Genomic DNA, 15,773 nt, shown 5'->3' with positions numbered 1-15,773 from the left:
CTTACTTTTTAAAGGTTTAAAATTTTAGTCCTAATTTTTAAATTAAAATATTTTGTCCTCCACTTTTAAAAGGTTTACAATTTTAATTTTTGTGGACAATTTTAAACTTTAATTTATATACTTTGTGAATGTCAATGGACATCTATTTGTTTATTATACACATGATAAATGTTTTTTAAAATTATTTAATTGCCAAAAAAATTAATTTGTTAAAAAAGAATTAAAAAATATACAATTAACAAGTCTGAAATTGACTAAGGGGATTAAAATCATATTTTTTTAAGTGAGTTAATTAAAAATTAGAGGGACTAAAATTATGAATTTATTAAAAGTGATGAACAAAATGTCTCAATTAAAAATGATGAAAACTAAAATCACATATTTAAAAAAATAAAAGTATCAAAATTACATTTTAACCAAAATTCTATTACATTCAACTCTATTTCGGCACTTTCAACCATTAACCAAAATTCTATTACATTCAATTCTATTTCAGCACTTTCAACCAATCTAAATAGAATTATAACCTTAATTTAGTGTCTCTATATGGACATTGAAAATTTTAATCTTACAAAATTAATTTGAATGTGATGTAATTTATATTTTGATTTTTATTAAAAACACATATTTAGCATAAAAATAAGTACAATTTTTTATCCAGCATAAAAACTAAATATTTGAGCTAATAATCAATTATGAATCCAAAACAAATTATTCAACATGATTTGGCGTGTGTTTGGTTAAAATTATTTTTAACGCGTGATAATTTATGTTTGAATTGAATGTTTTTATAAAAGCAAAAAAAGCTAAGAATAAAACTAAAAATAAAATTATTTATCCAATACAAAAACTAACTAAATCGTTTCAACATAATCAATTATAGAAAATTCTGTCTACATAAAACCAAACATATAAAAATTTATCTAAAATTAATTTTTTTAAGATGAAACCAAACACGTACTGAGAGATGACACGTGAAGAGTTGACATGATTTTTTTGGAGAAAAAAGTTGAAAAGAGAAATGCAAAACTAGAAATTATAATGGAGTTTTAACCCAAAAAAAAAATTAATGTGCCAAACAAAACAGTCCAAAAACTCCACCCAGCCCAGCAATCTCCAGTGGTATTATTAACTCCTTACATTAACATTAGAGAAAGTCTTCTCCCTTTTCAAGTGTGGCCACTCTCTCTTTCTCCGATTCATTGCCGCTCCACCAGCAATGGCCACGCACGTGAGTCACGTGATAGTAGCGGCAGCATTTCTTCTACTTCTTCTCCCTTTCTCTTTCTCCTTCTCCATCTCCCATTCTCACCGATCCGCTGCAATCAACCTCTTCGCTGCCACTCCCACAAGGTCAAAACCAAAAACCCTAATAATTAAACTCCCTCGCATCACGATCCCCACACATTGCATTGTTATTCTCTGATTCCGTCAATTCCGTTTAATTTTCCCAAAAAATAAATGTTCACAACGCGGCGTTTGATTCCGATCCCAAGGACGTGAAACTGTGAAAGGATTATTGTTAGATTTGTGTCGCTTTTTTTTTTTTCTCTCTTGAGATTTTGAACCGTTCTGCGTAACTGAAGTCAACTATTTGTCGTTCTTTGATCTGTTATTTTATCACAGCTTAGAAGACGCGTACGAGGCGCTTAGAGTTTTTCAGATTCTCGGAATCGAAGAGAAGAATACTCCTGTGAACGAGGACACGTGTCAGAAAGTAGTTGAAAGTCTAGCCTCGTCTTCTCCTCTCAAGGATTTGTTCTATGCCTTGAAAGTTAACGCCATTTTAAAATGCAATGTCAATGGGAACGTTTTTAAGGTACTTTTCTTTTATTTTTTTTTGTTATGCTTGCAGTTTGAGTGTCACTGCTTATGAAAGTTCTGTTTGTGTGCTGAAAATTGATGCTAGTGTTTATTTATTTATTTATTTTGTTATAGGATATTGCTTCAAGACTTAAAGCCACTGTTCATGATGCGAGTGCTTTGCTTGACATCTACTATTCAATTGGAGGTTTGGTTGTTATAAAGGTAATTCTCTAGCCGCTACTTTACTGTGACCTTACACGGTTTTCATTAGAGTCCTTAGGGAGTTTTTTTTTTTTATCAGCCAAAATAGATATATGTTAATTAAGTAGAGTCCTTAGGGAGTACTAGTGCATTAATCAAGTTTATTTCCTATTCATTCCCTGTGTATGATTGATATCCGAAATTCTTTGAATATGACCAATGTTTTAAATATTGGTCGCGATCACATTGCGATTTCGTCGCGTTTGTTGATATCGCAGCAAATCGCAGACAAATGCGGCCTATGCGATCTCAATTGCAGTCGCAGACAGTTAAAAAACCTTGATGTTGCGGCCTAGATCACGGTCATGGATTATATGACTAATCTTCCGATTTTTTATTTTTTAAATGGTGGATGTGGTACTTTTTTTTTTAATTGTGACTTGCCTATTGGTAATGTGATATTATATTGTTTTATGGTACTTACCTTCTTTGTGCACAGGATCAGGATTCTAATGTTGATGTGCTTCTTGCTGATGTTGATGGGGTTTTCCAATCAATCAAGGTTTGTATTATTGTGGTTTTTTTTTTTTTTATCAAATAAGGTAGGAACTAGGTTTTGTTTTTGGTAACTACTATTTTGGCCTCTTCTTATGTGGATGGTAGGGCTTCCATATAAGAACAGCACCCAACTACTGTTTTAGTTTCCCCCATATGATACCTCAATATTGTTGCAACTCCAATTCAAACTGCAATTTGCAAATTTATTTTGTGTCTTCATTGCGAGCAGGTTCTCAGTCAAAGTGACGGAAGATGGCGCTATAGTTCTGATAATCCAGAGTCTAGTACCTATGCTGCTGGTAATAATCTGCATGGAAATGTACTTTTTAGAATCATGTGCAGTTCATGTATCACTTGTTAAAATGCATTTAGTATTTACAGGAATTAGTAATTAGGAAGTTGCACTCATTTAGCCTTGGAATTAGTAGTCATTTCACATAATGGAAGGTCTGAATAAGAAACCATTTTCTTTTTCTAGATTCTCTCTATAGTATTATCTTCTTCATTTAGCTAGTCTTAAATCTTCCCCTAAATCCAACAGTATTGATACTTAATTTCTCTCATATGCCATTATGCCCAATATTTTTCTTGCTAAAGCTAGCATCATGAGATCCTTGGGAATATTGTAATAGCTGTAGTTTATCCATGCTAACAATTTAATCTCATCATATATTTCACAGGATTAGCTCTTGAATCCCTTGCTGGATTGATCTCACTAGCTTCTTCTGAATTTGATCAATCTAAGGTAAAGTTCTGGATCATTATATTGGTTGCCATTTTTTTTTTTTTAAGTTTGTAATAGTTTTCATACATGTCCAGAAATTAATGCATATGACATTATTTGTGTTATAAATAGTTGTTAGAATGTTATTGCAGCATATCACGAAACTGAAGTTAAACTTGCCAGTTTAGCCGCATGCATTTAGCCTGAGTAACTATTTTAGTCTTTGTTATACATTCTTTTGTAGCTTTTGGTGCATCTTGCTAACATAATTTGTCTTGGCACTTCTATCAATATCTTATATTAGCTCCACATTGGCAGGTCAACGTAGTGAAAAATGGCATAGTAAAGCTTTTTGATGGCATTGAGAAATATGGTATGTGTAGCTTTGCTTTTACTTCATCCCAAATGATTGATGTTAATGCTTATTTTTAAATTTAGAATTAGCTAGAATGGGTTTAGCAGCCTTGGTGTCTGACTGTCTGTTCATAGCATTTGTTCTTTGGTAAGTGGTAGATTCCAAATTTCTCCTTATGTTGGTGCTTTTATGTTTCATCGCATTTTGTTTATTATTTGCTGCTTTTATTGTGGGCTTAACAATTGATCAAGTTGCAATTACCTGCTTAAGATCTAAGTTATCATTATTTTGCTGACAATGTGGGTGTAAGCTTTACTAGAAGAAACTACCAGAATTGAGGGTTTCTATTGAATTAACTGCTTGTAATGGGACCTTATTATTATTAAACTCAATGTCCTGCATTTGTGAAATAAGTAGCTTAAAGAGAGTAGATGCATCCCTTCAAAATGCTTGAATCTTGACAATCCTATATATCTATGTTGGTTTGTGATTGTTGCATGTTTGCTTCAACGTGTTTCTGTGCTGCGGAGTGCTATTTTCTATCAAATGACATAATTTGCTTGAAGCTCATATTTTTTTTCCATTTGTATTTTTTTTGGGTATTGCACTTACATTGCCCTGCCGTTCTCTATCCCTTATACTTCACCTACTGCACTCAACCTATTGTCATTTTTCAGAGGATGGAACCTTTTATTTTGATGAGAAATATGTTGGTGGACATGAGCAACGGGGTTCTCTTTCCACAACTTCTTCAGTTGTTAGAGGGGTTACTGCATTTGCTGCTGTAACTTCTGGAAAAATAAATGTATGTGGAGTGTAAGGAATTACTGTTTATTTTTTTTTTCAATCTGTTAGAATTTAATGCTAATGTTTTTGGCTTTGTGTTTTCCAGCTTCCAGGGGATAAAATATTGGGTCTGGCAAAATTTTTCTTGGGCATTGGAATCCCTGGAGATGCCAAGGACTTCTTCAATCAAGTTGAGTCATTAGCTTTTCTAGAGAGCAACAGGCAAGTGCTTTTCTAAAAACAATCTTATTTTAAATTGCAGCTTTATGGGGGATATTTCCATATATTTTCCTGTATCTTCTTTGCCGAGATATCTTAACCTCATTATATGTAGTGATAATATGTAACTTGTATTTCTTATTGTGGTGTAGGATTTCCATTCCATTGATATTGTCACTCCCAGAAACAGTTTATTCATTGACCAAGAAAGGCCAGCTTAAGGTATTTAACTAATTTAATATGTCTAGAATCCTTATTTTACTACTATTATAAATTTTAATTAGTTTTTCGTTGAAATTGGGATAGTTGATGGGGTAATCCCATTGCCTTATCACGACATTTGTCATTTTTGTCTGGCAAAAGGAAAGTAGGAAATAGTTGGTGAATGGTGATCTAGTAGCCATTTGGTTGTAGTCGATTTTGAGTCTCAGCCATCCTGTAAATTTATAGTTCTCTCTCCATTTGCTGTCATAATCTTGCTGTTAATGAGTCTGACCTCTGAGAAATTTATTAAAGCAGTTCACAGTTTAGGCTTCCTTTGTAACTATAGGATAGTACTTGTTATTATTAGCCCATTAATTTTCAATGGTTTTTATTTAGAATGATTAACAAGCTCTACCTTGCATTCTGGTTGCATTATCCCCTATTTATTTTTTGTTGATTCTTCTGCATGCAGTTCTACATTAATATCTCACCCATTTTCATTAATATCTGCAGCAGCATCTGCTTTCCTCAACTAAACAATTTTACTTTCTGTTGTGGTCTCTTTGCAGTATTAGATTTGTGATTGTGCAATACTTCTGCATTTCTACTCTACTTTTCTGTTTTCAATACTGTTAGGAATATCTGACAAATTTCTATTTCAAATCAGGTCAAGGTGAATACAGTGCTTGGTTCAGCTGCACCACCGTTAACAGTGAAGCTTGTCCGTGCTTTTAGCACAGGTGCAAAAGATTCAGCTATTATTGACAGCAAGGTGAGTGATGAGTCAATCACTTATTCCGAGGGGTGAGGCTTGAGAATATTTTCCCCCTCAGATGCAATCATTTAGTTTCCTGGGATTCTTTCTTATCTCTGGTGACCTCTATGATAGGAGCTCCGGTATGACCAAGAAAGTGGATTTCATGTCTTGGATGCTTTGCCGAAGAATGTGGATGTGGGGACATATGTGTTTGTTTTTGAGGTATTCCTGTTTGTTTAATTTTAGTTACTTATTTCTCATTTAGTTACATCAAGGTATGTTTGTATCTACCTTCAGTATAATTTTACCCTATTTTGCAGATTGTGCTTCATGATTTTGGCAGTGAAAAAGTTTATGCAACTGGAGGCCAAATTCATGTACCAATATATGTCACTGGAATTATTGAAGTTGGTAATGCAGAAATCACAGTTCTTGACAGTGATCTTGGAAGTGCTGAAACCCAGAAAAAGTATGTTGTCTATTTTGGTTTAATATCCTATTTGTAAGTTATCAATGGTGATATATAGGTTTTTTTTTCTCCTTCTAATTAGTATGTTCAATGATTGTCATTCTATCATGTGTTTGAAGTCTGAACTGTTGCATATGAATTTATATCTCTTCTGCATTTTTACATGTAACTCTTGTATGGCTTTGATTTTTTTTTAATTTTTTACTTTCATTTATGCTTGTCCTAACCAGGCTAGATTTGGCTGGAAATGATGCCGTTTCACTCTCAGCTAACCACCTGCAGAAGTTGAGGTTTTCTTTCCAATTGACAACTCCTCATGGTCATGTTTTTAAGCCTCATCAGGTTTGCAGTCGCCTCTTGGACCTTTTGAATGAATGTCATTTCAATGCTGTTTATTGAGGTATTTGTTGTTCTGCAGGCGTTTTTCAAGTTGAGACATGAGACAAAGGTTGAACACATCTTTGTGGTTGGAAATACCGGCAAGAAGTTTGAGAAAGTTCTCGTTAAGTATCTCTTGTTACATATTATTTCATTGTCTGGGTTTTGAAGTTTATCCTTGAGTACTTGTTCAGTTTGTTACATTGTATGATAAATAACTATTATACAGCTGAATCCTCACAATTCATTATAGTGTGTATATCATCCAATATAAAAATCAAGAGACAAGACCATCATTAACGTATTGCAACTTTAATCACTTGTAAGGCAACTGCAAGTTTTTTTTTAATCTTTAATTGGAACTATTGAGCTTGGCTGTGATACAATTGCTTATCATTTTTTGTTTTGCCCTTTTATATTGGGGGAATGCTGCAACATTATTTTGATTCTCATTTTCCTCCAATGGTTCTCTCTCTCACTTAGCTTACATTGTTATTTTGGCTTGTAGGATTTTCTTGGCTTGGTGGAGAAACTTTTCTATCTCTCGGGAAAATATGAAATTGAGCTGACTGTTGGTGATGCTGTCATGGTATCTGGCACTACCTCCACATTTTAAATCTCCCCTCTCCACCTGCCCCCTTCTCCCCCTATAGTCTTGCTGAATCTGAGTGAAAATATTGTATTTCAGGAGAACTCTTTCTTACGGCTACTTGGCCATGTTGAATTAGATCTTCCAGAAGCACCTGAGAAAGCACCCCGTCCTCCACCACCACCTGTTGATCCTTACTCAAGATATGGGCCCAAAGCAGAGATTACCCATATATTCAGGTCTCCTGAAAAGAGACCTCACCAGGAACTCTCTCTTGCTTTCTTGGGTTTGATCCTTTTGCCATTCATTGGCTTTTTGGTTGGGGTAAGTCTCAATATAATTCCCACTAGAAAGTGGCATAAATATACTTGTTATTTAAGAGAAAAGGGAATTGGAGATAAGAATGGGAAAAATAAGAGAAATGGAAACAGAAATGTGGTATGTGATAAGAACCAGCCCAATGTAGGGAAGCCCTTTAAGGTCTACACTCATACCTGTTAGTATGGCTATACAGACATGCTATTTATTTTATGGAAAATATGCTTTTTTGATGGTAAAGGATTTTTTTGGCACTTGCGTTCAGTGTTGTCACAACAATGTTGTTAAGCTGTTTTTATCCTTTGATTTGGTCTATCTTCCTTTATAGTCCGTGGTTTTTACTCTGTTTTATGTCATTGGCAGTTATTGCGCTTGGGGGTGAACCTAAAGAATTTCCCTGGTTCAACAGTACCTGCCACATTTGGGATCCTTTTCCATGTTGGTATTGCGGCGGTTTTGTTACTTTATGTACTTTTCTGGTTGAAGGTATGTCCACTCTACATTCAGGTAGCACTATTAAATGATCTATGATCCAAGTAATCATGAAGTCAGGTTCTTCTATTAGGTGGTATCTATTGATGCATGTAATGCAAAAGTAATTTATTATTAATCAGAAGCATTATCTCCCCTGATGAAATGCTTAACTGGCATAGCCAGTGATGTTGATCCATAGGTGTTTTCTTTGGGACTGTTCATTTTTATTCCATTTCTCTTCTGGCACGGCAATATTATCAGTTTGTTCCAACTTCTGAAATGTTTTTCTCTTTTTTGGCCGTGTGCAGCTGGACCTGTTCACTACACTCAAAGCATTTGGTCTTTTGGGAGCTATACTGATGTTTGTGGGGCACAGAATTCTTTCTCATCTCGCTTTTACATCTGCCAAGTTGAAATCTGCATGAGTGAAACAACAAATAATTTCTATTTATAAAGACAATGAAAATTTGAGTTTTTTTTTCTCTTTCAAGGAATGGTACTAATTCAATTTTGTAGGACCGTTGTTAAATTATCTAATGACAAATTTAGAGAGCTCAATTGTATCCTATAGAGAAGAGAACTCAATTACATTGCAAGGGAATGTTTGGTAAGAGAGAAATTCTTGGTTTTTCGAGAATCATAGGTCTGGAGACTTAGTTTCTCATATTTGGTATCAATTTTAAGAAAATAATATTATTGGGAAAAGATGTTTTTTTGGGAATGTCTTTTAATAAGTTTTTCACATTTTCTCATGGGGGAGGTGAATTTTTTTTTTTAATAATTTTTCTTTTACTACAGTAATAATATCATGTTATTTTTTATTAAATTATTTAATGTAGTAAAAATATCGTTTAACTTTTTAATTATTAAAAAATTTATTTTAAGATTTCAATGCGCAATCAAATAAATTTTATTTATTTTCAGGAAATATGATTTCAGATTCAAGATTTTCAGGCATGAAAGTTTTCTTTCCAATCAAACACCCCTTGAGAGAAAAGCTTTAATTGAGTCTGGGCTGATCCTGATGAACGTCATTGGCAAACCAGTTATTTTAGCATATATGTTACCTCCCCTTGACGTTACGGTAAGCTGCTAGTTTTGTGGAGACTTCACGGTCCATAATTCATATCAATGTATTCTCCACTTACCTTGTTCCACATCTACTACTAATATATTCACACACAACAACAAAAATTGCTAGTATCATATTTTACATATTACATTTTATTTTGGAAATTGCTCCCTAAAGTGAATTGGTAAAGGTGTGTCTATTTTTAAATTTTAGCTAGTTAGGGTTCTCAGTATGCTTGAAATTAAATTAAGGATGGATATGCAATTACTATAAAGGCAAATTTATTTTGAAGGGGTTCTGTTCCAACTTAAGTAATTTATGTCATGTGAGATTGTCATTTAATGTCTTGAGTTTCAGCATTGGATAAAGGTTGGACAAACAATGCTAATTACATACTCGCATAAACTATGATTAAAGTCGGTTCAACCTAATTTTTTACGCATAAACTTTGATTTCTTCACCTTAAAGTTGAGTATAGGTTGGAAGAATTTAATCCGAGTGATCATGGTCTGTTTGAGTCAGTAACTTGAGTCTACCTGAGAACTGAGGTTAATCGAGTTGGGTTGAGTAATCATAAACCTAATGAGTTTTGGGGTCTGATTTAGGCTATGGATTTGGTTGGCCTAACTTGGAAGTTATCTTTATTTAATTAATTTATAAACTTTTCCCTTTAATAGAAATGTAAGAGGCGTGATGTATTATTGATTTGTTCTTTGTTAATTTATACAAATTAATGATGTTACACTTTTGTTAATTCTATGTTAAATGAAAATTCGAGGTAATAGACTTAATTTGAATAATTGAGAAATTAAGAAGATTAAATACAAATAATTGAAAGTAAAGAAATTAAAATCAAATAAAGATTATGTACTTATAAAAATATTTTAGACCGTCATTCAATCATAACTCATCATATATAATAAATTTATTAATTTTTATAATAATTATTTTAAAAATCATATCAACAGTAGTTTATAATTGATTGAGTACACATGCCAAAGCAGTATCCATATTGCGCTTGGGCCAAGTTAGTGTATGGGCATCTCTAAATATAGGAATAGGATGTGAACAAGTTTTCAATGTTCATGGAGTACTATGTTTCAGATCAACCAAACAAAAATGGAGTACCATGTAAGCCAGAAGTATGTGCAGATGTAATTACAGCTCAAAATAAGTTCATGCAAAGCCTTATTCTCAAGTGACTGAAGCTTATATATCTCGTTTAAACTAAGTTATGGCAGGTCAAAGCAAAAGCAAAAGCAAAAGCAATTTTTTTTTTTTTTTTTGCCTTGTCTTATGTGGGGTTGGGATTGGGCGATGTGGAAAGTGAAGCAGGATCTTACTGTGCTTGAAATAAGATAACTTGATCAGCAGGAGCAAAATGGAAAAATAAATAAATAAACAAAACCTCAGTATCCTGTAATATGTTCAAATTAATTTAGACTCAAAATCATCTAAAATATCTTGATCACAATAGCAGGGTGACTACTTGTGTCCAAAATTAAATAAATTCAACCAAGATGATTTGGGATGATCTTTCACTAGCACTTCTACCTATATATAGTGTAGAGAATATGACTAAAATATAAAAGAGCACCTACAGCACGAGATAAAAGCTACAAGATCAATTTTCCACAAGGGTGTATTGCTGAGATTTTGAACTTGCAAGTGAATGGAAAGAATGGTGGCATCCATTAGAGGGAGCATGCTGTTATTCTGAAATGCGGATGCTCTCACTTGTCAGCCACATCTTCTTCTGAATTATCAACACTGCATCATCTTTGCCTTGGTTTGAATCTTGCTCTACATTAGATGTGACCACTGCAACCCAGTGCAATGCTGGCAAGAACTTCTTTATAGACAACACCACCAATCGCTTATCATGGACAATGATGAAACCTTTCGGCCTCAGGATTCTATCCATCTCAATCAATAAATCCTCTGGACTGCACTCCTTCTCAATAATATCAGAAAATATAGTCCATGCATGGAGCAGATCATAAGTACGAGGGTAGGTCGAAAATGCTTCACACCTGTTACATTGATGCCAAAACAAGATCACAACAAGGTCATACTGCAACAACAAAGACGTGGTTTAATTATATCAGGTAGCACTTTCATTCGGGTATCTTGCATTTTAGAGACAATAACAACAAAACCTTATCCTACTAGATTACGTGGACCACACGACACTATTTGACTTGGTAAAAACCCAAATTTTTAGAGAGCATTGAAAAAAGTGAAGCAATAAGTTAAACAGGAATTGCAGTGTTAATATAACCTACAGAAGATTATTTGTTTTGTAAATACAAGAATAAGGGTCATACCAGTTGTGAACTGTTCCTAACAGCCCTCTGTCATATATGATCTTGAGAGTGTTTGCCCCATTTTCTGGCACCACATTCATAACCCAAACATCTTTGTCCTTCAAAGCAGCTGCAAATGAACCCAAGTTTGCTTTCATGTCCATCACATTCCGAATTGTGTCAGGCTTAATTTTATTGCCTAGCATTTTCCAGTAATTAGTAACTTCTTGTTGCCAATATTCCTGCACAAAATTAGTTGCGTCATAATACCAGATAATCAGATATCTTACAATGAAATTATCATGCCTTAGATTCAGTCCATGTTTTGTAACAAAGTGATTTAGAGAAATAATCGCTTATTTTTCAAACTCTTTCAGAGAGCTGGAAAAAATAAGCGACTATTCCTCAAAAATAAGGTGAACCAAGCACATTGCACCAATTTCATCTCCGAGGTGAAAAGGAAATCCACAACTGAAAGAAATATTCACATGGTGTCACATTTAGATTGTCTTCCTTAGGACATTTGGACAGCAATAGAGGTTCATAATTAGTTAGTTCATATCAAATCTAGTCAAGCCAGAAATGTGATCGCAGTTATCTTTGTTTATACTTTCTGTTGGCTAATGTAGGGTTTCCCCTTCCCAGCAGGTCCTTCTCCCACTTCTCCTGTATTTTTACTCATATTTTTGTTCTCTTTTTACTGTTACCCAAAGGCTTTGTAGCTACTTCCTTGTGATGATTATAAGCAAGATGTAAAAGTGTAAAACAGGATATATTTTAAATTACCGTGTCCTTTTCAAACATTTCAGTGGAATAGTTAAAGTCAGCAAGACGAGGAGGTGGAGTGGTCAATCGAGCTGGCCAAGGAGCCAAACCAGCTCCTTTTGCTCTGTGCATCTCTGCATAGACCAGAAGAATATATGGTTATTAACTTTTCAACTTCTAATAGAAGAGTCAAGAAATAATACCAGGAATTATGATGGAATGGAATGAAATCATGCAACATTAATATATGCAAAAATGCAGTTGTGTAACTTGGGCCAAATATAATGTAATCGGGGAGAGCATGGACCTATCTAGAATAGCAAAAGCCATCTGATTTACAAAGTCAACTCCTAGTTACGGCTCCATAATCACAAGGCAGTTATTATTCATATTTCATAGTTAGATTTTTTTTGAACTGTTAAAGGTCTATAGGAACAATCTTATTATCAGTTTATCTCATGGTCTTGCGTTTTCAAACCAGACTAAATCATTATATGAAATGGAGAAAATATCACTCACGATCAGAGTAGCGTGAGATGCAAGCTTTCATTTTAACTCCCCAAACAGCATCAGGATCATCATTAGGACTGCAGAGCGGAGGGCGAGTATCAGGCTCTCTTTTCAAGTAACAGTCATTTGTAAGAGGCTTGACCCATATGACAGTCTGGTTCCTCTTAGAAGCTATTTTCCAACACATCCTCCCTACAAGAGCACTCATTTCTTTCCATATTCTCTGATCCTCTTCATCCTGAGCATAGGCTTCAGGAGATGAGTAGGCAAAGTAGCCTCCCGGCCTGAGTATCCTATCTAGCTCAAGAAGAAGTATGCCATCTCTCTGAAGCCAATCAATTCTACAGCGAGAACAATGGGCAAGTTCAAAAGATCTACTAGGGTAAGGGAGTCTTAGTGTCCCCAAGACACCAAGATATGCCGGAATTCCTCTTTCTAAAGCAAACTGTATTTGGTTTTCATGAACATCATTTGGTGCTAATGACATTGCTATTACATCAGAAGAAAGAAGATATCCTCCAAAGCTTGCAACACCACAGCCAACATCAAAAACATTGCGAAGTCTTCCTTCATTGTTAATCACATTGTTTGGAAAGTTGAGCATCTGAAATACCAATCATGAATATAAACTACAAACTTATAACTTTTTCCAGTCATATAAGAGTTTCATGTTTTGGTGATTATTTTAGTGCCATACCGGATAGGAGTAACTAGCTTACATTGGCAATTGATGCAATATACTTGCCAGCGCCATAATGGAAGTGGGTTCCTCCACCAGGAAAACCTATCTTTTCACCTTTTACAACCATCCATCTCTGGTCAGATTTCTCAGTTGCAAGATGGGTATGAGGTATATTTGCCCTCCATACCTGATCTCTGCTTTTGGGCCACTTGATTGGAATCTATAATCAATTTATCATCAAGAACAGCATAAGACACTCAAAGCTGTAAGCACAGAAAACTTCCAAATTTATTTAACTTTCATAGTTCCATCTAAGAGAAGCAATGCCTAGAGAAAAGAGAGACACCTTGTACCCTGGAGGAGGGGGAATCAAACAATTATAGCGCCGCTCAGGCATTGGGCAGTGCCGTTCGTAGTGCTCCATTAAAGTCAGATCAAGCTTCAATCTTGTTTGGTATATGAAATTTCTGTCTAGACATGGAATCAGCTCCGATAGACGATCATCACAGACCTTAAAAAATGAATACAAGAGTAAAATAACTATAATGACTCATACTAGACACCAACATTCAAGGCTATTGGAAAGGGTAAATGTATAAGTTGTTCAGTTCAGACTAAGATAACTCACTGGAATGGTCTTTGGTATAGCACTGTCATCTCCAAATTTTACAGATTTGCTACCATGCTCAATAGAAGATGAACCATTTTTCCTAGAATACAGGTAAAATAAAGCACCAACAATCGCTAAAAGTAACACAGTTGTGACCAACCGCTTTCTCGGTTTCCCATCTGCTTTCCCTCTCCCCATTCTTGTCACTGCATAAGAATCACATTTCACCATTGTTTTAACTTCATCAGGCAGATAACAAATAGATAGTACACAAGGCAAAGCAACTATTAAATTTCAATCAAATAACCATATCCATAATTTTCTCACCACACTCAATGATTCAAGGGCATAAATTCAGTTCCACAAAGCACCTAGCTGATGCAACTTATAGCCACGAAACAATAACTGCACACAAAGTTGAAATTGAAACAAATGAAACAGCACTCACTAGCACTAGCACCATAATGACTGAAAAATTGAACCAAATTCACCAGAAGCACACTCCTTCAGAAAGAAAACATCACTATTGGATCAAAGTACACAGACTCAAAATCATTTTTAAATACCAATAAATTGTTGGTGCGAGTGGTATTAGATTCGGAAAACCTCCCTAAAGGTGATTAGTCAAGTTGCCAATAAAGATTAGTCCTTGGTGGATACTTCGTACCAATAACATCCTAAAAAAATCATTTTTAATTTCTAGGCAGAATTTTGAAATCAAACGTTAGAAAGAAAGAAAAAAAAAACAGCAATAAAATAAGAGCACCAGTAATGGCACCAATTAGAGAATACGTTGAAATATTCCAAACGTGAAAAAAAAATCTAAAGGGACATAGGCACAAACACTAGATATGGGTATATGCATGTGAATTGGCGTCGTCACCGGTAGTTGCCAACTTTCACTGACCCATCTCATGAAAAGAGTAAATTCTGCGGTGGCAAATGCAGAGAGATGAAAAAGTTAGCATTTTGATAATGTCAGGCGCAATTCAGAAAATGGGTATGGATCTGAGGAGGAAAAAAAAAAACAGAACACAGAAATGGGAAAACACTAAAAAAAAATAGCATTTTTGTACCTCAGACTCGGCTTCTCTTCGCTTCAGAGAGGTTGCGTGGAAGTGGGTATTGCATTTCTAACAGTACACAAACATTGTAATATCTTGAGATCGTAAATACTTTTTTTTTATTAAAGAAATTTCTACTTTTTTATTTTCTTAACATTAAATTACTTATTCCGTCCTTATAATTTTAATAATTCTTACATTTTTAGTCTTTACATTTTAATTTTTCTTTAGTCTCTCTAATTTAAAAAATATGGAGACTAAGAAAATAACAATCATGAAATTATAAGAACTAAAAAAATCACTTTCAAAATTATAGAGATTAAAAGAGAATTAAAATGTAAATTGTAGAAATTAAAAAGACTACCTTAAAACTATGACTAAAAAAATAAGAATTATAAAACTATAAAGATGAAATAAATAATTTAACATTTATTAAGTGATGCACAATAACAAATTCAAGAGATGGTGATTGGTGACAGAGATCTAATCTAAAGCCTTGCCTTTTGCAGCTGTTTACATTGTTATTTATTATTACTTCATTGTTATTTTTCAATAAAAAGATTGGGACTTGGGAGTAGTGGAGGAGGAGGAACATGCAAGAATGAGTTTATGAGCAGTTGGATTAATGTAATATATATTATTGTTTACCATTTTTTAAATTTGGTTAAAAACATGAAATGAATCTTTATCATTTCATCATTTTTCTTTAAAATATAATAATTGTTTTCTCATTTCTTTATTATTTGAGGTTATTAGGTCTCAAACTACAATTTATAGAGACTTAAAAGGTAAACAAGCATCAATAGTGAAATCAGAATGAATTATATGAATCATGCTGATCCCTTTTTATGAAAATGAGATTGAATTATCTAATATTTATTTTCTTTTTTAAGATAATATAAATAGAGAAAGATGTGATTTTATCT

At 34.0% G+C, this 15,773-nt stretch overlaps 2 protein-coding genes across 8 annotated transcripts; one reads left to right on the top strand and one right to left on the bottom strand.

Moving 5' to 3' along the window:
- Positions 1 to 1,126: 1,126 nt before the first annotated feature.
- LOC114372303 (dolichyl-diphosphooligosaccharide--protein glycosyltransferase subunit 2-like) lies at positions 1,127 to 8,543 on the top strand. Its single transcript, XM_028329796.1, has 19 exons — positions 1,127 to 1,353; positions 1,627 to 1,819; positions 1,939 to 2,028; positions 2,507 to 2,569; positions 2,795 to 2,864; positions 3,246 to 3,310; positions 3,608 to 3,662; positions 4,322 to 4,449; positions 4,537 to 4,652; positions 4,802 to 4,871; positions 5,521 to 5,625; positions 5,743 to 5,832; positions 5,931 to 6,079; positions 6,310 to 6,421; positions 6,498 to 6,581; positions 6,966 to 7,046; positions 7,146 to 7,370; positions 7,728 to 7,850; positions 8,147 to 8,543. The coding sequence occupies exons 1-19, from the start codon at positions 1,220 to 1,222 to the stop codon at positions 8,261 to 8,263; spliced, it is 2,070 nt and encodes a 689-aa protein (XP_028185597.1). The 5' UTR covers positions 1,127 to 1,219; the 3' UTR covers positions 8,264 to 8,543.
- A 1,736-nt stretch (positions 8,544 to 10,279) lies between these two features.
- LOC114372271 (probable methyltransferase PMT3) lies at positions 10,280 to 14,944 on the bottom strand. 7 transcript variants are annotated; one of them, XM_028329750.1, is made up of 10 exons: positions 14,860 to 14,944; positions 14,628 to 14,713; positions 14,111 to 14,188; positions 13,802 to 13,989; positions 13,520 to 13,684; positions 13,211 to 13,393; positions 12,501 to 13,095; positions 12,003 to 12,115; positions 11,238 to 11,458; positions 10,280 to 10,943 (listed from the first exon to the last, which is right to left on the bottom strand). In XM_028329750.1, the coding sequence occupies exons 4-10, from the start codon at positions 13,979 to 13,981 to the stop codon at positions 10,622 to 10,624; spliced, it is 1,779 nt and encodes a 592-aa protein (XP_028185551.1). In that variant the 5' UTR covers positions 13,982 to 13,989; positions 14,111 to 14,188; positions 14,628 to 14,713; positions 14,860 to 14,944; the 3' UTR covers positions 10,280 to 10,621. The 7 variants fall into 7 exon arrangements, with proteins under 7 accessions (XP_028185551.1, XP_028185554.1, XP_028185555.1 ...); XM_028329753.1 differs by lacking the exon at positions 14,111 to 14,188; XM_028329754.1 differs by lacking the exon at positions 14,628 to 14,713 and having other exon boundaries at positions 14,860 to 14,878.
- Between the last annotated feature and the right edge of the window lie 829 nt (positions 14,945 to 15,773).

The sequence above is a fragment of the Glycine soja genome, chromosome 10 (genome assembly GCF_004193775.1).
Source record: "Glycine soja cultivar W05 chromosome 10, ASM419377v2, whole genome shotgun sequence".
Taxonomy (NCBI): domain Eukaryota; kingdom Viridiplantae; phylum Streptophyta; class Magnoliopsida; order Fabales; family Fabaceae; genus Glycine; species Glycine soja.
Note: the sequence above shows the minus strand (reverse complement) of the source record. Positions and strands in the feature narration are given on the sequence as shown.